General features: G+C 43.4%; 1 protein-coding gene across 1 annotated transcript in view; it reads right to left on the minus strand.

Moving 5' to 3' along the window:
* Positions 1 to 14,330, minus strand: part of snx7 (sorting nexin 7) — a 30,156-nt gene extending 15,826 nt beyond the window's left edge. Inside the window, exons 1-7 of the mRNA XM_034862090.1 lie at positions 14,127 to 14,330; positions 7,150 to 7,329; positions 6,186 to 6,296; positions 5,061 to 5,219; positions 2,164 to 2,362; positions 1,527 to 1,726; positions 1,105 to 1,191 (exon numbers count right to left, since the gene is read on the minus strand). Coding sequence (XP_034717981.1) covers positions 1,105 to 1,191; positions 1,527 to 1,726; positions 2,164 to 2,362; positions 5,061 to 5,219; positions 6,186 to 6,296; positions 7,150 to 7,329; positions 14,127 to 14,210 — 1,020 coding nt within the window. The 5' untranslated portion in view covers positions 14,211 to 14,330. The remainder of the gene's footprint in view (positions 1 to 1,104; positions 1,192 to 1,526; positions 1,727 to 2,163; positions 2,363 to 5,060; positions 5,220 to 6,185; positions 6,297 to 7,149; positions 7,330 to 14,126) is intronic.
* Between the last annotated feature and the right edge of the window lie 3,593 nt (positions 14,331 to 17,923).

Consider the following 17,923-nt stretch of genomic DNA (forward strand, 5'->3'; position numbering starts at 1 on the left):
CAGACGTTACAGAAGTCTCTCGTTAGCATCTCGGAGGCTACTTCAGACGTTACAGAAGTCTCTCGTTAGCATCTTGGACTCACTTGACTCACATCGGGGGTCACCGTCAATGCCATCAATAGCATGCTTAACCTGCAGGTGGCAGTTTAACAAGAAGCTCAAGCCCATGTTAGCCAATCAGAAGCATTTACTCTCTTTTCTTCCTTACATCCGCTGCCTACACCTCCGTTTGTCACAGTTTACATGCAAACGTGCAAACCAAGTTTTGAAAAACCTCCACTCTAGCCGGAGGCAAATTCTTTCGTTTTCAGAGAAGAAAACATGTAATGCGTGTAAACGAAGGGCACACACAAAGGGAAATGTCTTAAGGTTTCCATCACCCTGCACCCCAAACGGCCCTCTTCATTCTTACAAATTAACATTTTTCTTAAATAACTAATACATTATGAAATCAGATAAGAGCTGAATGAAAGCTGCGTGGCCTCTCAGTCAGCCCAGTGAGGGGCCACATCGCCTCTCTTTGACAAAAAAAGACATAATAACAAGAAAACCATGACAAAGGGTCTATTTGACATTTCCCTTCTCATTAGTGCAGATCTGTTAAAGGTAGAAGATAACACACACACACACACACACCTAATTAAAACAGGGATACAATCCAAGTCTGTGGGGTGAAATCTCAGTCCTGTTTCTTAATTAAAATCTCACAGATGGAACGGGTGAGAGACACACACACCTCTGAAAATAGCTCTGTCCTTTGCTTGCCTAACTTTCCGTCTTCACTCTTTGTCTCCTGACATTTTGAAGCGAGTCGCCATCTATAGAGGCTATATGGGAATTTTCATTACGCCGCGATTAGCTGCTGGGCTTACAGTGTGAAATAATATTGACGGCTCTTATTTCCACTGAGCTCACGACTGACTTCCAGGCCACAAGCCTGGATATTTTGATAATCCTCACAGGAAGCTCATCCTTGTCCCCAATATGAGCTGAGGGTGGTCCTGTGGGGGAGGACTCACTATATTACACCTCCAGAAGATGACTGGAGGACAGACCAACCAACCGTGTGTGTGTGTGTGTGTGTGTGTGTTAAATTGCTCTTACTGCTTCTTGGTCCACTCTTCTGGATTCCAGGGCCTCCTTCTTGGCTTCAAACTCCGCCTGGATGTTGTCTCTCCGTCTCATAACAGCCTAAGACAGGTTTCCCACCACAATTGATCTTGGTGAGTTTTTTTCAAAGTGCTCGGAGTAGTCGCTGAGACCAGACAAGTGCTATACAGAGAACAGCCTATTTACATTACATTTACACCTGGAAGCCACTGGTTGGTTGAGCCCAGTGTTCTGACTGGTGTGTAGCGATGAAAGAGTCCAGCCAGATACAAAGGGGCCAGACCATTTAAAGCATTAGAGACAAGCAATAAGATCTTCAAATTCACCCTGAATCATACAGGAAGCCAATAAAGGGAGGCCAGGACAGGTGTTCATTATGTTACTGTACTATGTTAAGGGGGGTGCGGGGAGCTCACCTTCAGGGTCTCGGCACAGAGCACGTACTCGTGCAGAGCAGGGACGAGGACTTCAGACAGATGCTGAATCTGCTCCTCCGTTTCCAGACCGCATCGTTCCACACAGCTGGCCACGGCCCTCAGCGGCTCGGCCAGCTCCTCCTCTGACTCCGCCCACTGGCTGTAGGTGGGGCTGTACTGCTTCAGCTCGTCCAGATACTCTGGAAGGACAGAGGACACACTGAAACATACCGAGTCAGCAGTGGTTAGCCCAGTACCTTTTCAGTTCAGAGGGGCCTGACCAGGACTGGAATGCAACCAAGTACATTTAGTACAAATCTGAGGCTCATTTCCACACCATACCAGAACATGTAATGACAATAAAACCACCCGAATTATATATGACCCTCTATAGTCTATAGACTGTTCATGCTACAGCGCTTTACTTAGTTTGAAATACTTCCGTTTTAGGTGCATAATATATGGTCCATTAGTGAAGTAGCATTGGTCACTTTGACACATTGGGCCTTGCTTATTTTCAAAACATTATTTCTAAGTTGCGGCCGTGGCTCAGTGGTCGAACGGTCGCCTGCTAATTGGAAGGTTGGTGGTTCGATTTACTGACTGAATGAAGCCCTCGCTGTGTCTGTTAGAGTACCTCTCTGTTCCTTGATGATCCGTTGCGTGACTTTGTCCACAGAGCAGATCTTGGTACTGAAGTCCTCCACATACTCCTGCATCAGTGTGAACTCCTCAGGCCGGCTCCTCAGGCCTCGCACCGAGTTGGCCACCGCCCTCACCGTCTCCCCCATCCTGCTCAGGAAGCCCGGACCCTGCTTCTTGTGAGACATCAACTCCTGCCGGGGTCACACACAAGCGCTTTAATTAGCACCAAGGTTAATAAAGCTCCTAACAGTTCATACTGGCCGAAAGGCATTCCATATGACTGGAGTGATACAGACTATAAAAGATGCCTGATTGCTCTTCATCTCTTAATCTATTCTATCAGTCTAATCTATGACTCCATCTTGAGATTCAAGACCGGTCATATCTATGGTAAACATCATTGTATATTATTCTATCTCTCCAAGAGAGACGTGATACCAGAGCTGGGGATTGAATTACATTTTTTTTAAGATAATTTTTTCGGCATTTTTAGGCCTTTGTTTGAGAGGTCAGACGAAGACATGAAGGGGGGTGTCAAACCTGGGCCCGCTGCATCAAGGTTTTTAAACCTCTATATATGGGCACCCGCTCTACCAACTGTGTGTGCGGTTGCCCCAATTCAGTACTTTTAGGCACCAACTAAATTGCCTCCCTAGTGATGTGTAATGTTGTCATTTCTGTTTGTTTTATAACAGTGGTATCAAAGTATCGTCTAGGAACGGTACCGGTATCAAAAATGTAATATGGTACCCAGCGCTAAGCAATACAAATCGATTCTATACGTCTATTTGACCCCCGAGCTGTGTCAAGTCGAAAGCTTCAAAAAGAAGCGGGGATGAGACGTTCGGGTGGCCTCCACTGCCTGGACGGATTGAACACCAATCCGAGTAAGTAATCTTCTCTTCCTTGTCCATCTGAAACTGCTACTGACTGTTTTCTTCCTGACACTGCCCATCCAAAATCCCCCACTCCACGTCCGCTCTTCCCTCCAAATACAACCCTTTTTTAGTGCTATCACATACTGCTTTCCTGGAGCCAAGGTTGCAGACATACTGGCTAAAGTTGTGGAGCGGATACCCTCAATCCCAACGTCCAGTAAGCGCATCGTGGGCCACTGTGGACACAATGACATTTCCTACTGGGAAACTACAAAGCGAGATTTTAACACTCTGCTGCTTTAAAGAGCACTGGGAAATTGTTTCATTTCTGGCCCACTTCCCTCTCTAGGTCGCGGAAAAGAACTTTTAAGCAGACTTCTCGGCCTCAACACCTGGCTACAGATTACCTGCAACCGTCACAACGTTGGTTTCAATGACAATTTTAATCTGCGGCAATGGGATTCATCCCAATGCACTCGGCAGCCAGATTATGTGGTAATACACAGCGTGCCCTGCAGACAGAGTTATGATTGGCGGTTTGCCTCCCGACAACCCATGTCCAAACATACCTTCCAAACGCACCCTCCAATAACCTCCTTCTCCTCTACGAGGCCACAGAACAAGCTGCTGTTGTGGTGAATGATGTTGCTCTCTCTGATTACTCCTGTTGGTTTTTTTAATAGCACTACCTCTGTGCAAAAAAGATTCCAAACAAAAGGTAGTTGGAAAACGTCACTGATACATTCCAGAGAGCACCACTGACAGGTTCATTCGGCTTTTCTCTTCCACTTCTGCCCCCTCTGAAGCCCCAGTAACTGAGCTTGTAGATAATATCAACTGCAGAATTACTAATGTTATAAACGCTACAGTCTACAGTCCAAACACAAAAACTGGCTAGATGCATTGAACAAACTAATGATGGATGTGCCACAACTTCCTTAAATTGTATAAAGGAAAAACTGAGTTGGTTATTTTTGGAGAAAAAGAGGAATACTTAAGAAAGGTACCCAGATTCAAAGATTAATGTTAAAAACTGCAGACAAAGCCAGAAATCTTGGTGTAATTATGGACTCCGACCTGAACTTTAGTAGTCACATTAAGGCAAGTCAGCCTTTTACCACCTTAAAAACATATCAAGGGTAAAAGGACTTTTGTGTCAACCAGATCTGGAGAAACTTATCCACGCCTTTATCTTCAGTAGACTAGACTGCTTTAACGGTGTCATACAGGTCTCCCTAAAACATGAATCCAACAACTGCAGCTGATTCCGAACGCTGCAGCGCGCGTCCTCACTAACAAGGAAAGTTGATCACATCAGTCCAATTCTGAAGTCTTCACAATGGCTTCCTGTGCCCTATAGAATACATTCCAAAATGGTTGTGCTGGTTTATAAATCCCTAATGGTTTAGGTCCAAACTACCTGAGGCCTCTAGGTGATCAGGGACAGGGCTGCTTACCATCCCCAGAACCAGAACAAAAAAGGGGGAAGCGGCGTTTAGTTTCTATGCTCCGTATATCTTGAACAAACTCCTGTTAAACTATAGATCGGCACCAACACTCTGCTCTTTAAATCAAGGCTGAAGACCTTCCTTCTATTATCGCCTTTGTTAAATTTTTGCACTGCACTGTACTGTGAATTTTATTCTTTTTATTCTGGTATTTAACCGTTTTTTTGATTAATTGTTTTTAATAATGTATTAATTGTTTTAAACTTGTATTTACTATTCTTAATTTTGTATTAATATGTTTCATGCAAAGCACTTCTAATTGCACTGCTGCTGAAAAGTGCTATGCAAATTAAATTGCCTTGCCTACATGATATATGAGGTTACGGGGTTACTTGGAATCTATGTCTGATGTAGGCCTAATCTGTAGACGAAGTACTGTGATTGTCAGAGTATTTTTATTACTAAGAAGCTTTCAAAGTGAAACCAACTTATACAAACCTGTGTGTGTGTGTGTGTGTGTGTGTGTGTGTGTGTGTGTGTGTGTGTGTGTGTGTGTGTGAGACCTCAGCAGTGAGGAAGACTTTCAAGTGCTGGCTGTAAGACAGTATGGGGTGCGCTGAGATCTTGTCGAGGAAGCGGTGCAGAGCTTTCCGCCTGGTCTCGATGAAGTCTTCGTTGAAGCGCTCCACCATGCCTTTCATCACGAACTTCTCTGGCAGCGGCTGAGGACACAGTCAGACACACACTCAGGCCTTGTTTGTGTAGCATGTGTATGTGTTTAATTTAAAAAATCAAAAACAGTAGTAATAGACAACGTAATAACTGTATGTACAGAAAATCTAGGTGATGAGCTAGTTAGCCTGGTCCAACCAGACTCTGGTCCAGTAGCCCGGTCCAACCAGACTTTTGTCCAGTAGCTCGGTCCTACCAGACTATGGTCCAGTAGCCCGGTCCTACCAGACTATGGTCCAGTAGCCCGGTCCTACCAGACTATGGTCCAGTAGCCCGGTCCTACCAGACTCTGGAACATTTGCCTGGTTTTACCAGACCCTGGAATATTAGCCTGGTCTTACCAGATTCTGGTCCATTTAATTTGCACAGAGTTCTGAGAAAACCCAAGAGTATACCGCAAAACCCAGATGGAGTACTGGAGGAAATTGAAAATTGAGTGGAAGTACGTAGGAGGGCGGAGCCAGGCTAGTTTTATTCTGCTGTGGGAATCTCAATCTCAAGTGGGTTTTATGGCTTTTCTGACCTTATGGCATTTAATATCACTCTAAGTGACAGACTGTAAAAACAAAGCTTCTGGGTCTGAAAAGTGAAGCCAATGCGGAAGGGCCTTCAACCTTACCTAATTCTATCTCATTTCCAGCAGGAAGCAACTCCACTGCTTGAAAAAAGAAGTCAGCTTGTATAGTCTGAAAAGTCTGAAAGTGAGACATTTGTTCTGCGGTCCATGCAGATGAATGGGGACAGTGCCGAGAATGTCTATGTTTAACTGCTGGAAAATCTCCACTGGATAAAAAAAATCAAGATGGCAACTGCCAAATCACCAAACTCGAGCCTTGAAAACCGCAGTCCACTAACCAAAGGGTTGACTTGCGCTAAACGAGCTGAAACATCCCAGCATTCAGGTCCAAGTGGACTGCAGAGGAGTCAAGCAGTTGGTGTGGTGTGCTGATACGTACGTGGACAATGAGTGTCGGGTGGCTTTCTTCAAGTCTGCTTCGGAGCCACAAGAAGTCCTGGTAGCGCCGGCGCACCTCGAACTCACTGGAGTCAAACTCGCTCCGCGTGGTCTAGAGAGAGAAGTTACAGATCAGGACCAAGACAGCATAAAGCTTTAACCCCGGGATCCACGTGGAAGTGGCCTGGTGATGCACGGACCTCAAAACGTCCTGGAAGCTCTCACTGGTATTGCACTGAAAGCTAAACTACTGTAGGACTGAAACACTCTGACCTCAGTCCCAATGTACCCTGAATCCTCAGCCCTGAACCCTCAGCCCTGAAGCCTAAACCCTGACCTCTCAACCCTAAACCCTCAGCCCTGAACCCTGACAGACTTTACTGACTGTAAGTGTGTGAGTGTGAGATGCTGCGAGGGCTCAAAATGGTACGACTACGGATGCGACTGCACTTTGCGACATATCACGTTACCTTGACGGCACCAAAAGGTGTTACATACAGTTGTGGCTTTGGAAAATTTTACTTTACATGTTTTAGGTTTTTCACAGCCTGAAGGAGCCCACTGCCCAAAACCAGGTTAGGAAATCATTTGGAAATTTGTTTTGGCCCACCATGGAATTGATTCAACTGATTGATTCCTTATTCTTATTCTTATTTTTAGTTAATCACCAGCAAATTAAAGCAAAGTGCTCTTAAACTTTCCTTTTTAAATTACGCACGTCCGTTTTATTTAAGGAGAATTTCAAGAACAAGGGTATTCTTCTCCTGCTCCCCATCACACAGTGTACATGCATGTTATGCTACTGGCTTTTGAGTCAGCCACTCCAGATGGAGTGATGTGGCACACTGATAAAAGAAAACTTTTTAGGACAGCTGGAGCCTGATGTTGAAAACCTTTGGAGAACAAACAGGCTTCATGTATTCCACTGATGATACACACAGACATAGACAGTAGGAGCTCCACACCTTGGTCACCACTCTGTACATGATGAAGGTTTCGATGGCAGTGACATGGCTCTCTGGGTTATCAACACTGACGAAGAGGTCTCTGGTGTTGGCGTCCTGCTGTTCCTCCTCCAGTCTGTACTGGTTGACCATGGAGCTTGGAGAGGTAGGCATGGGACTTCCATCAGCCAGCGATGTGTTCTACACCAATGAGACATTGCCATTGTTAGCACACTGTAATTTGTACAGAAAACACAATTCTGTCAGTAATCATGTGAACAACAGAGAGCACAATGGAAGTCTGAGACTGTCTAACAGCGTATTTATAATTCATCCCATCTTGTATGACAGCAGGCAGAGGGCAAATGACACAAAGTTGAAGTAATGTAGGTATTGTTTTTTGGGCTTCAAAAACCATTTAGGGCTCAAGCCCCAGAAGCCACCCCCACCCCCCACCCCACCCCAGGTGGTCTAGATCCTCTCTGTAATTTAAAAGTTTCCTGAGATAATTTATGTTATGACTTCACACCGAATTAAATGTTGAAAGTAACCCACATTTCTGATATAGTAGAAACCTTATGAAAATGAGTCAAATTTGACCCAAGGAGAACAGGAGGACAAAGACATTAATATGTTGTAATGACACAATGTCATAAACTTTCTAAAGTTTAACAGTTAAACTAGTTACAATAAAATAGCGCCAGCAGCTGCACACAGTGATCTCCACAGACTTTCTACTGCTACTCTGTTTCCTCGAGGCTTGGATCTGTTAAAGACATTTCAGCAGTCACATGACATTCTTTCCACGACCACAAAAAAGGCTTCACCTCCTTTGACCATCGTGGTAAAAACATCATCATAGCAAACACTATTAAAGCTCTAAAGCCTGTATTTCCTGTTTCTTACACATGTGACGTGTTGGACCCGGCATGTAAATCTGTGGTTTCAATGTCCGCCCTATAAACTGCCAAGGACAATGGATCTATGTTCTGACACGTGGAAAGAACTAGGGAATAACTGTATTTATAGCATGGTCTGGATGATTACTTATCATACTGGCTGGAGGGTGTCCATAAAAAAGGCTTTGTATATCCATTATACACATGATCTAATAAGACATAAAATAATTAGGCAAAACACAAAGGCTGTTGATCTACTTCATCACATCACATCTGACCACGTCATGTTTCCCATTCTCCACCTTTAAACATGACTGAGCCTCTGACATGGAAGATCACTGGGAGAAAAGGTGACGCAGCGTCTTTAAGGCTGAAGCATGGAATGAATACCCCAAAAAACCCTCAATAGCTTTAACATTTCATTACAACTTATACAATTACTGTATATGTCAAAATCTAACAAACTCGGATTTAGATGTATATTTTTTTAAATCACTCGAGGAAATGGAAATAACAATAAATTGTTGCATCAAGCTGCATGGATAATGGGTTTAGCATTGAATCCCGAGGTGCCCAGAGATCCCCACCCCTAGTGTTTAGGCTCTAAGGTTACTGGAGCAGGATGGGAATGATTGTTCCAGGTATTAGTCAGGCCTATAGGCGTAACCAGGGAACCGCCGTCCATTAATACCTGACAATGCACTCCTCTTCAGGCATTAACCCTTATTTATTATTAATATTCACTGCATTTTGCATCTATCTGTGAGGCAAATTCACACATCCAGTAGGTCTGTTTCTTGTGTGTAACCATTCTAGGGCTGTAATCAACCAAAGATTAATCTTGGTCGACTGAAGTCGTGAAAATTTCGACTAAAAACGACGGGGGGGAGGGGTGCGGTGCGGAGGGGCGGGAAAAATTAAAAATGCAAGATGAATTAACTGTAGTGTCCCGCAGTACTTGTGCTTGTAGGTTTTTGCAATTTATTAAATCGTTTTTGACCTTATTATTGACGTCTGTCGGCTCTGACATCGCTCAGTGCCTCGCTGGGTTGTATTTACTCTGAAACTTTCTCTTTGAGTCCCTGAAATTTCGCGTGATGGCGTTGTTAAAACCTCAGCCCTCCACAACAGCAATGGGCTTCATATCCTGAGCAATAAAGTCGACAATTCCTTCCGTGATATTATTTTTGCGTTTGGATGGTAGAGGCTTAACATCCAGCGGGGTCTGGAGGAGTCTGGGGGAGTCCGAGTGTGTCTGGGGAACGCTACCGTCGTTGCGGGAGGGTACGCCGGTAGCTATGAAACAATTATTAGACTATCAAATATGCCAATTCTGATATGTTCATATAGCCTACTCCAAACAGACAGGGCAACCTAACACAGACAGGTTAGCTTACCGTTTTTAGGTGATACATCATGTTTGTAGTCCAGCTGCGATATGCAAACTGTTGCTTGCAAACTTTGCATTTAACTTTTCCCCGTTATCTGTTTTTGTAAAATGCTGCCACACTGCCGATGTCTTCAACATGGTAGAGGAGGACTGACTGGAAACTAAACGCTCACAATTAAATAAATATTCAGCAAACCACTAAAACAAGGCTTTCGGGTTCTGTCTTCAATCTGCCCCCAGGACAGGGAGATTACAACCCTAAACCATTCAACAGTGCAGTGTAGGGCTTGGCAATATAACGATAATATCAACATTGATAAATGAGACTAAATATCATCTTAGATTTCGGTAATCGTAATCTTGTAATACGGCACAAGTGTTTTCTTTTCTTGGTTTTAAAGGCTGTGTTACAGTAAAGTCATTTCTTTACCCACTTAGTCATTATATCCGCATTACTAGTGATTATTTATCTAAAATCTCATTGTGTGTTTTTTGAACGCACCACAATATCGCCGCAATCAAGCCATTGATGTATTTGGTGAAACATATTGTGATATCTGATTATCTCCATATCAGCCAGCCCCAGTGCAGGGTTAGGTCAGGAGTTCCAAGGCCACGAACCTTTGTTTAAAGACCAGAAAAACTCCACGCACACGCTAAATGCATCCGCCACCTATAACGTTGAATTCAATACGGTGGTCAAGGGGAAAGGTGAGATGTATGATGTTCCAACAGTGCTGTTGATAGATGAACTTTAATGACTCCCCATACACACTGGGTCAAAGCAATGGTTCAACACTGTAGGATAGTCCCAGCGGAAAGTTAGAAGGAGGATTGATACCACACTCATGTCTATATGTCTATGAATAAGCATAAAAACAGGGGAACAGCTGGCCTGGCTCTGAATGTTGCTGGTTTAATCCGCGCAAAAACCCAAGTGTAAAAAAGCAATTTGTCATTGTACTGGAGATTGTGTGCCGGACTGTTTCTTGGCTGGGATAATAACTTCCTAGAGTCTCCACTTGTTGGCTACCCGGGATATAGTGAGCCTATAGAAATAGAATGAGAGCAGAATAGTCATTCCCATTCAAATCAACATAGCAGGATGGTCTGAGCGGCGTGCTGCCACTGCAAAGATCTGGGACTGTTGTAACCGACTAACTCGTTCTGATTTGTAAGGTCAATGCACAGAGATGAGCTGCTATTTTTCTTCTTTTTTTCCTTTAACTACTCAAATGAGCACGGAAAACAGACCAAAGTCCGTTCTACTTGGGTTCTATTTCTAGAAGTGAGCCCAGCGTTTTTTTCAGAACAGAGAACAATCGCTGCGTTTCAATGACTCCGACACATTTTTTATTGCTTCCATTTCCAAATGTTTATGCTTTATTTTTGGACGAGACGTCCTGACCCCTCCTCCTCTGCACCATCTGTCATGTGGTGTAACACACACTTGTCATTTGTCGATGCAGCTTTGGGAGAAATTTCAGGTTTTCTGGATGCGATTGAGGCCTGAATCTAGATTGCGATCTCGATGAATCGAGCATGCCTTTCAGTACTGCTGTGGATTTGGAATGAGAAATAAAGATTGTCCATCAGAGAGCACCGGCCAGTACATCATTGTAACTATAATGAATCCATCTTTAATGCTTTCATTGCATAGAAATACACAATTGGACACATTTTAAGGAGCACACGGTTTTTCGTTCCAGAAGACTGTGACTTTCAGTAAGTTCTCCACAGTAATGCATCAAAGTTCATTGACTACTAACTGCGGGAGCCATCTGGGCCCTGTGGGCGCATTTTAAAATTCACCAACCTATCCAGATGGTGTGTGGGGTAAGTATGTGTGGGCTAAAAACGCTCAGTAAAACAATTGGACTGGATTAATCCCCAAATACCACACACACAAACACGCACACACACACACACACACACACACAAGAGTAAAACGGTTTATGACCATTACAAGAAACCGATCCTAAACAGGTCAGCAGCACTAACTTTACTCTGAGATTGATCCTGCATTTTATATGAAGAGGTAATATCTCCCGCGGTTGATTTGGACTCAAGTATCCGGAACGCGTTTGGGGCATGTGGGTTACATGACTACAACGGAGGCTAGAAACCGGTTTGTTGAAAACAATTAATGATATGAACAGACAGTGACATCTCACAGAGAGGGAAACGGGAACTTCCAGTTCTCCGGCTCCAGCAGAGACTGCAGGTGACAGATTAGAAAAATAACTTCAGATGAGACCATTTGCTGTGTTTTACAATGACGAAAGCACCCATGCTGCTGCGCTTTGACAGTTTTATGGGAGCTGTAGTTTTTTTTCTTTACTCACAAAGTTACTGTGACTCTTTACGCTCGCAGAACACTTCTCTTGTGGTGCGTTCCTATGGATCCGTTATGGCCATAAACTCTGCCATGTTGGGGTTGAGATAGAGTCAGAGGATGAGGTTTTTCTTACTTTCGTTGCATGAGGTTTAACTAAGTATAAGAAGAAATCTTAAATACTTCAACCTTAAGGAGAAGACTTAACCCTATTACTGTATTTGGGTCAAATTAACCCATTTCACATTTTTACAATAAAAAAAAATTGTAAATTTTTTCTACCCGAACCTCAACGGCCTTACCTTATTTTCTGTGATAAACATGTACTTCTGACTCAATTATTCTGGATATGTCGGCTTTTGTTTTTTCCATAGTGGATTTTTTACATGAATTATAACCTTATGACAAAAAAGAACCCCACTTCCATTTTTAATTGCGTGCTAGTAGAGACTGAGTGTATTCCCTAAACATATATGTTATCTCAATTGTCTGGAATTGAGATAAAAACAATATTTTTTAATAGATTAAGTAACATTTTATTCCAGATTTGTTTTTAAAACCCAAAATAAGTCACAGGTCAATTTGACCTTCTAGTGAACTTTTGTAGCTACTATTGGCTGGGCGCCCATGCCTATGCAAGGTAACGGAACCCTATTTGTCCAGGTCCTATCCCCTGACCAGTCGGGTATCTTTAACCTTAAGTATTCAAGGTGGATGCCCAACCCCAACCAATCAGACTGCTTCGTAGGGCCGGACTTGCCTAGAAGTAACGTGGGATCCACAATAACGCTCCCCTGACTACTTCTTCTGTCTTTCAAACATCCCGTGTGTGCCATGTTTATCAAATGGTGTAATGCTTTGAAACTTGGACAGTGTGTTGCACTTCAATTTGTGTGTTTGGCTGTCACTTTATATATATATTTTTTAAATGTGGGCAATAATAAACGCATGCGCAAAAGACCGATAACAAGGATAACACATGCTGTTGAATGGAAGGGAACATGTTGGCCACTGAAGTCAGCGTGTACGGTTTCATTTCTAAGTCTATGTGAGGTCAGTAGACGCCAGCATAAATTTTTGAGCAGATGGTAACGAGGGCGAGGAGAAAGAGAATCTTTTTTACATGACTGTTTGTGGAGCAATGGCTGCTGCTTCTGTACGGAGGTGTGTGTGGATGAGGACGTGGAGCCCGGGGGTGGTGGGATGATACGACTTGTAACAAATCTTTACCTAGAGTGATGTGAAAATTGCATAAACTCTGATATGATTCAGACTGAGGTCGCATTGCAAAATATCCAATCTGTATCAGATACAAGAGCACATGAAAGTAACCCATATCATGATTGCTTAATTGCAGACACACCAATCACGAGATGCTAATGAGAGACTTCTGTAACGTCTGAAGTAGCCTCCGAGATGCTAACGAGAGACTTCTGTAACGTCTGAAGTAGCCTCCGGGATGCTAACCAGAGACTTCTGTAACGTCTGAAGTAGCCTCCGAGATGCTAACCAGAGACTTCTGTAGTTGTAGACTTGACGAAGTTGGTTGACTGCTGGCTACAAGTTAGCATCAAACACAACAAAGACTGTCAGTTGAATGGTGTTTTGAGTTAGCATCAAACAACCATAGATAGCTACTACGTTTCTGAAATGATTTCCATCTTCTGTTATTGTTTGTAATGAGAAAAGTTTATTATTTCATGGATTTTACTAATTTCAGTACAACATGTAATACCGTAAACCGTTTAAATCTGAGCATGCTTAATTCAAAAATGCACTCGACTCACATCGGGGAGTTTTAGAGGCTAATGGCAGATCGCTACGAGCGTGCAACAGATGGCGCATGCGCAGGGCGCACGGTCAGGCAGCACAGATCGGGTACCGACACTCGGGATACATTCAGTCGGTTGTCATATACACTCTCACCGCCAGATGGCAGGCATTCTTTCACACTGTTGCTTTAACATACATTCTACCACTGGTGGTCGTTATTGATTTGGAGCTAACCCGAGTTGTAAAGAGTTAGCCTATATTTAAGTTAAACCTCTATGATAACGTTAGGCTACTTTGTTTTTACATAAAGTAATGTTAATGTTTTGCTGCTACAGCTACAGGTCAGTCGGGTCCTAAGGTCAGCTCATCAGCTGATCCACGACATTTGGTTTCCTTCCTTCTTTACGTGACACCGTATGCTAACTAACGTTACAACCGGAACAGACGGACGCTACATGGCCTATTCTAAGGTAGACTTAGACCGGCCATGCCGTGTTAGAGCCCGGGCTTTTAACGCTGCATCCACATAGCGAGAGAACCCGATAGGAGCTGTTGAGAGAGCGGACCTTTCTCCCGGTTTTCCAGGAACTTTTGGCGTTACCTTGCTGAAAACCTCCAGGTCTTCGTCCTCGTCCAGGTCCAGCATGTGTCCCGAGAAGTCCGCGGGCACCGTCTGTCCGCTCATCTTACTTCCAAACTGTTGAAACCAACTGAGCTCATGGGACAAACCTGAAAAGGTAAACTTCCACACAACTTCAGAACGGCGGAAAGACACCGAGAGCGAGCGACAACGGCACTTCCGCTAACGGATTTTCGAAGTAAAAGCCGAATCTACGTGTTGGAGCCGTAAGTCTAGTCAACTTTAATGTCAGTTATGCGTCAGACATACAGAGCAATTGAAAATACGTTTATCTGCGACCCACATACATCAAATACGTAATATAGGAAATAATTTAAAAAGGCCTGATATATTAAGTAATTATGCAATTAAAAAAGATAAGTAATAGGCCTGTGTACCATACATTAATAAATACCAAATAGTGTAAACGGTATAGAAAATTTCATGTTGTAACATGGTTTCTTTTATTTTGTTAATGGGGAGTGGTGGCGGACAGGTCCTGTCCATGGTCCTGCTCCATGCCCTACTACGCCCCGCATCGCCCCGCATCGCCCCGCATCGCCCAGAACTATCATGTCTAGTCCAAGTTCCACAAGCTACATTGTTACTATAACTTCCACTGTTCATCAATCCGACTGCTAGAATGATTGTAATTATATTTATCATATTTCTCTATATCTGTATATCTGTATCAGGGACTGGGTCCAATCCGCCAGCAATAGATGCCCCCCCACCAAAAGGGGCTGGGTCTGTCCCAGGTTTCTGCCTAAAAGGACGTTTTTCCTCGCCAGTGTCACGCCAAATGTTGATGTGACTTGTGGAATCTTAAAAATACGCAAAAGATGAAATTTATGTAATTAGATTGGGTAAAGTTGTTAAATAATATATTTTTGGGGATATCTGTCTCTCGTCTTTCTCATATATATATATATATATATATATATATATATATATATATATATATATATACACACACACATATGGCAGAGGTTGCACGCCTCTGTAGCAACTAGGGGTCAAGTGTCTTGCTCAGGGACACATTGGCTGAGGTATCAGGTTCAGTGGGAATTGAACCCGGGTCTCCCACACAAAAGGCATGTGTCATATCCACTGACAGCGCCATAAGGACCCCCACATGATTCATCAACATACTCATTGCTCCTGTCATGTATTTGTTGTTCATTTTTGCAAAACTCTTTAAAAACTGCAACTGCTTTTATTTTGTAAATGAATTGGGAGACTTCCGGTATAGTGCTGGATATGATTACTCTTGACACAGCGAAGTTGTTAAGCACGCAGATGCGGAAGAGTCAGAGCAGAAATCACTCCCCATGATTCAGCTGGGAGGATCATGGTGGACATGTACTGTCCCCTTGAATTAAAAAAAATAATAATAGTTATCAATAAATAGACTAATGCTTCACGCAAAAACAAAGAAGAGAAAGAACGCCATGCAGGCCACAATTCTGCTGTCAGTGGGACAAGTCTCCAAACTGTCCTAAAGGCCAGTTTGAGACCAGCTGGGACTTCCTCCAAAGTAGACAAGAGTAGTAGGGGGTAATACTCGACCAATATCAAAGACTTTTTCCCCCTATCAGTCACTTCCACACATACCATAGGAAAATAGGGCCCAGGTTTACAGAGTCTTAGATTGGACTTGGGGAAACCTGTAGAAGCTCTGTTCCACAGTCAAGTTCTGATGAAATATCTCCAGTATAACAGGTTGTGAAGGGCAGTGGGCCGGTCGGTGGGGGGGTAAAACTCGGCCCTGGTCTCAGCCTGGGAATATAGCCAGTGCTGCTGGCTGCTCCGGCTCACCTATGAAAAGCTCATTTCATGCTCAAACAGCACAGTGCATCTGAAACAATGTAATACATTCCTTATTTTGTCAGAGCAAGAGTTGCTATGACCTTCGGCCTTGTCACCACACGGCTGCACAGTCCAACTCTCGGTCGCCTCCAGACCTCTAATACCTGTCACATACCTCGCTGACACGAGGGGGCTGTGTACAGACGGAACACGCATTTGCATAATGGGATCCTAATCTTTTATTTACTGCGGCGTGGCTTGGCCGGGGCAGGCCGCGCCGGCACACAAGATGTCACTGTTGCACAAGCCGTGCTGCGTGTCACGCCTCGGTCCTCCCCCGATGCGAGCATCGGGCTCATCGATCCCAGGCTGCACTCCCCTCTCCCTGGGCTCATCCGCACCGTGGCCGCCTCACGTCTCCCCCAGTCCTCCACTCCACAGCCAGCACTGCTCCTCAAAGAAGAGAAAATGGGCTTTTTTGAGGCTGAAGCAGCCAGAGATTCGCCACTTCTTCATGTAATTCCATAAGAAAAACCTTTTGAATCCTTTTGGGATCTTGTTTTAATTTATTTTTGAATCTGTTCTACATTCTCTACACATACTTCACACAATGTGAGGATGTAGCGAATGATACCACGAAGCCATATCACAATCACAATCAGAAAGCCCTTATTGTCAATGCATTGGGAATACAACGACTCCCATGCAGTAGTTGTGGTACTTAGGCGATGTATTCCAACATAAAAACTCCAAAACCCAGGACATGCTGTGGGGCATTTAGTGGGGTAGGAATGAGATAAATATACAGATAGATAAATCCAAAAGCATATCAACAGTCCCGCGCGCTGTCCTCATCCTGACCCCAGAACGTCAAAGAAAATGTACAATCCACGACGTAGCTACTGAGAAAAAAAGATGAAAATAAACAAGGAATTGAAATAAAGTCAAACATGTCCAGTTACGTAGCAACACCTCTAACTTCATCTCCTCCCATCGCACACACACCCTCCAAGAACAGCCAGCACATCAAAGCCAATCTGGCAAGACACATTTCACCATATTAAAAATAATAAGATATGGTGTGTTTAGCTTCATGCGTGCACTTTTTTTTTGGGGTATCGATATTTCCTTATACATTATATCACAAATAAATGTATCCATTAAGTATGGCCAGGGGAAATATGGCTGCAACAGCGACGCCGCTGTATTCTGTCTATCTCAAAGGTGTAATTTATGGAGTGCAACCCCCTCAAACACCTCATAATAATAACAATAATGATAATAATAAGGATTTCCTTCACATTATTTAAGACATTTGCACCATGAATTGATGTAGAAAAATTCACCAGAATGCAGGAAATGAAGTGTGTGATATGCATATTATATCTATACATTTCAACCCCCCCCCCCCCATGTGGATATGATGTGTGATTGTCTCACATGTTTATCTTATGTAGTCTTTGACTGGCTGTGGGAGTGTGTGTGTGTGTGTGTGTGTGGGGGGGGGGGGGGGGCACACATCAGGTTCAGGATGAGGGGGCTAGGGTGTGTAAATCAGCAGATTAAATATCAATAAAAAGATTGGAAAAGAAAGAACGTGTGAATGCATAACACAGCTAACGCTTGTTTATTTACAGGTTAGTGAATATGATATGCTACTGTTGGTTTATTATCAATAGGCATCATTTGCTAGTATGATATTTCCATATTGAGTCAACTATAGAGTGAAAGACACCTTTCATAAATCCATAAGTAAGTAATGACTTCAGAAGTGTTGATCGGGTTGTTCCCAACAGGACGTTGGTCCACTTCTTCATCGGAAGAAGACTTTTGATACAAGATATTCTTCCAATAAATTATGGAAAAATAATTTCTGGGAAAGAAGGATCATTCTTGACCGAGGAAGAGAAATTGAAACCAAATGAAATTGGCGACAGCAGTTCCAGTTTTCATGATTGAAGCTTCAACAA

This window comes from Etheostoma cragini, chromosome 22 (assembly GCF_013103735.1).
Source record: "Etheostoma cragini isolate CJK2018 chromosome 22, CSU_Ecrag_1.0, whole genome shotgun sequence".
NCBI lineage: Eukaryota > Metazoa > Chordata > Actinopteri > Perciformes > Percidae > Etheostoma > Etheostoma cragini.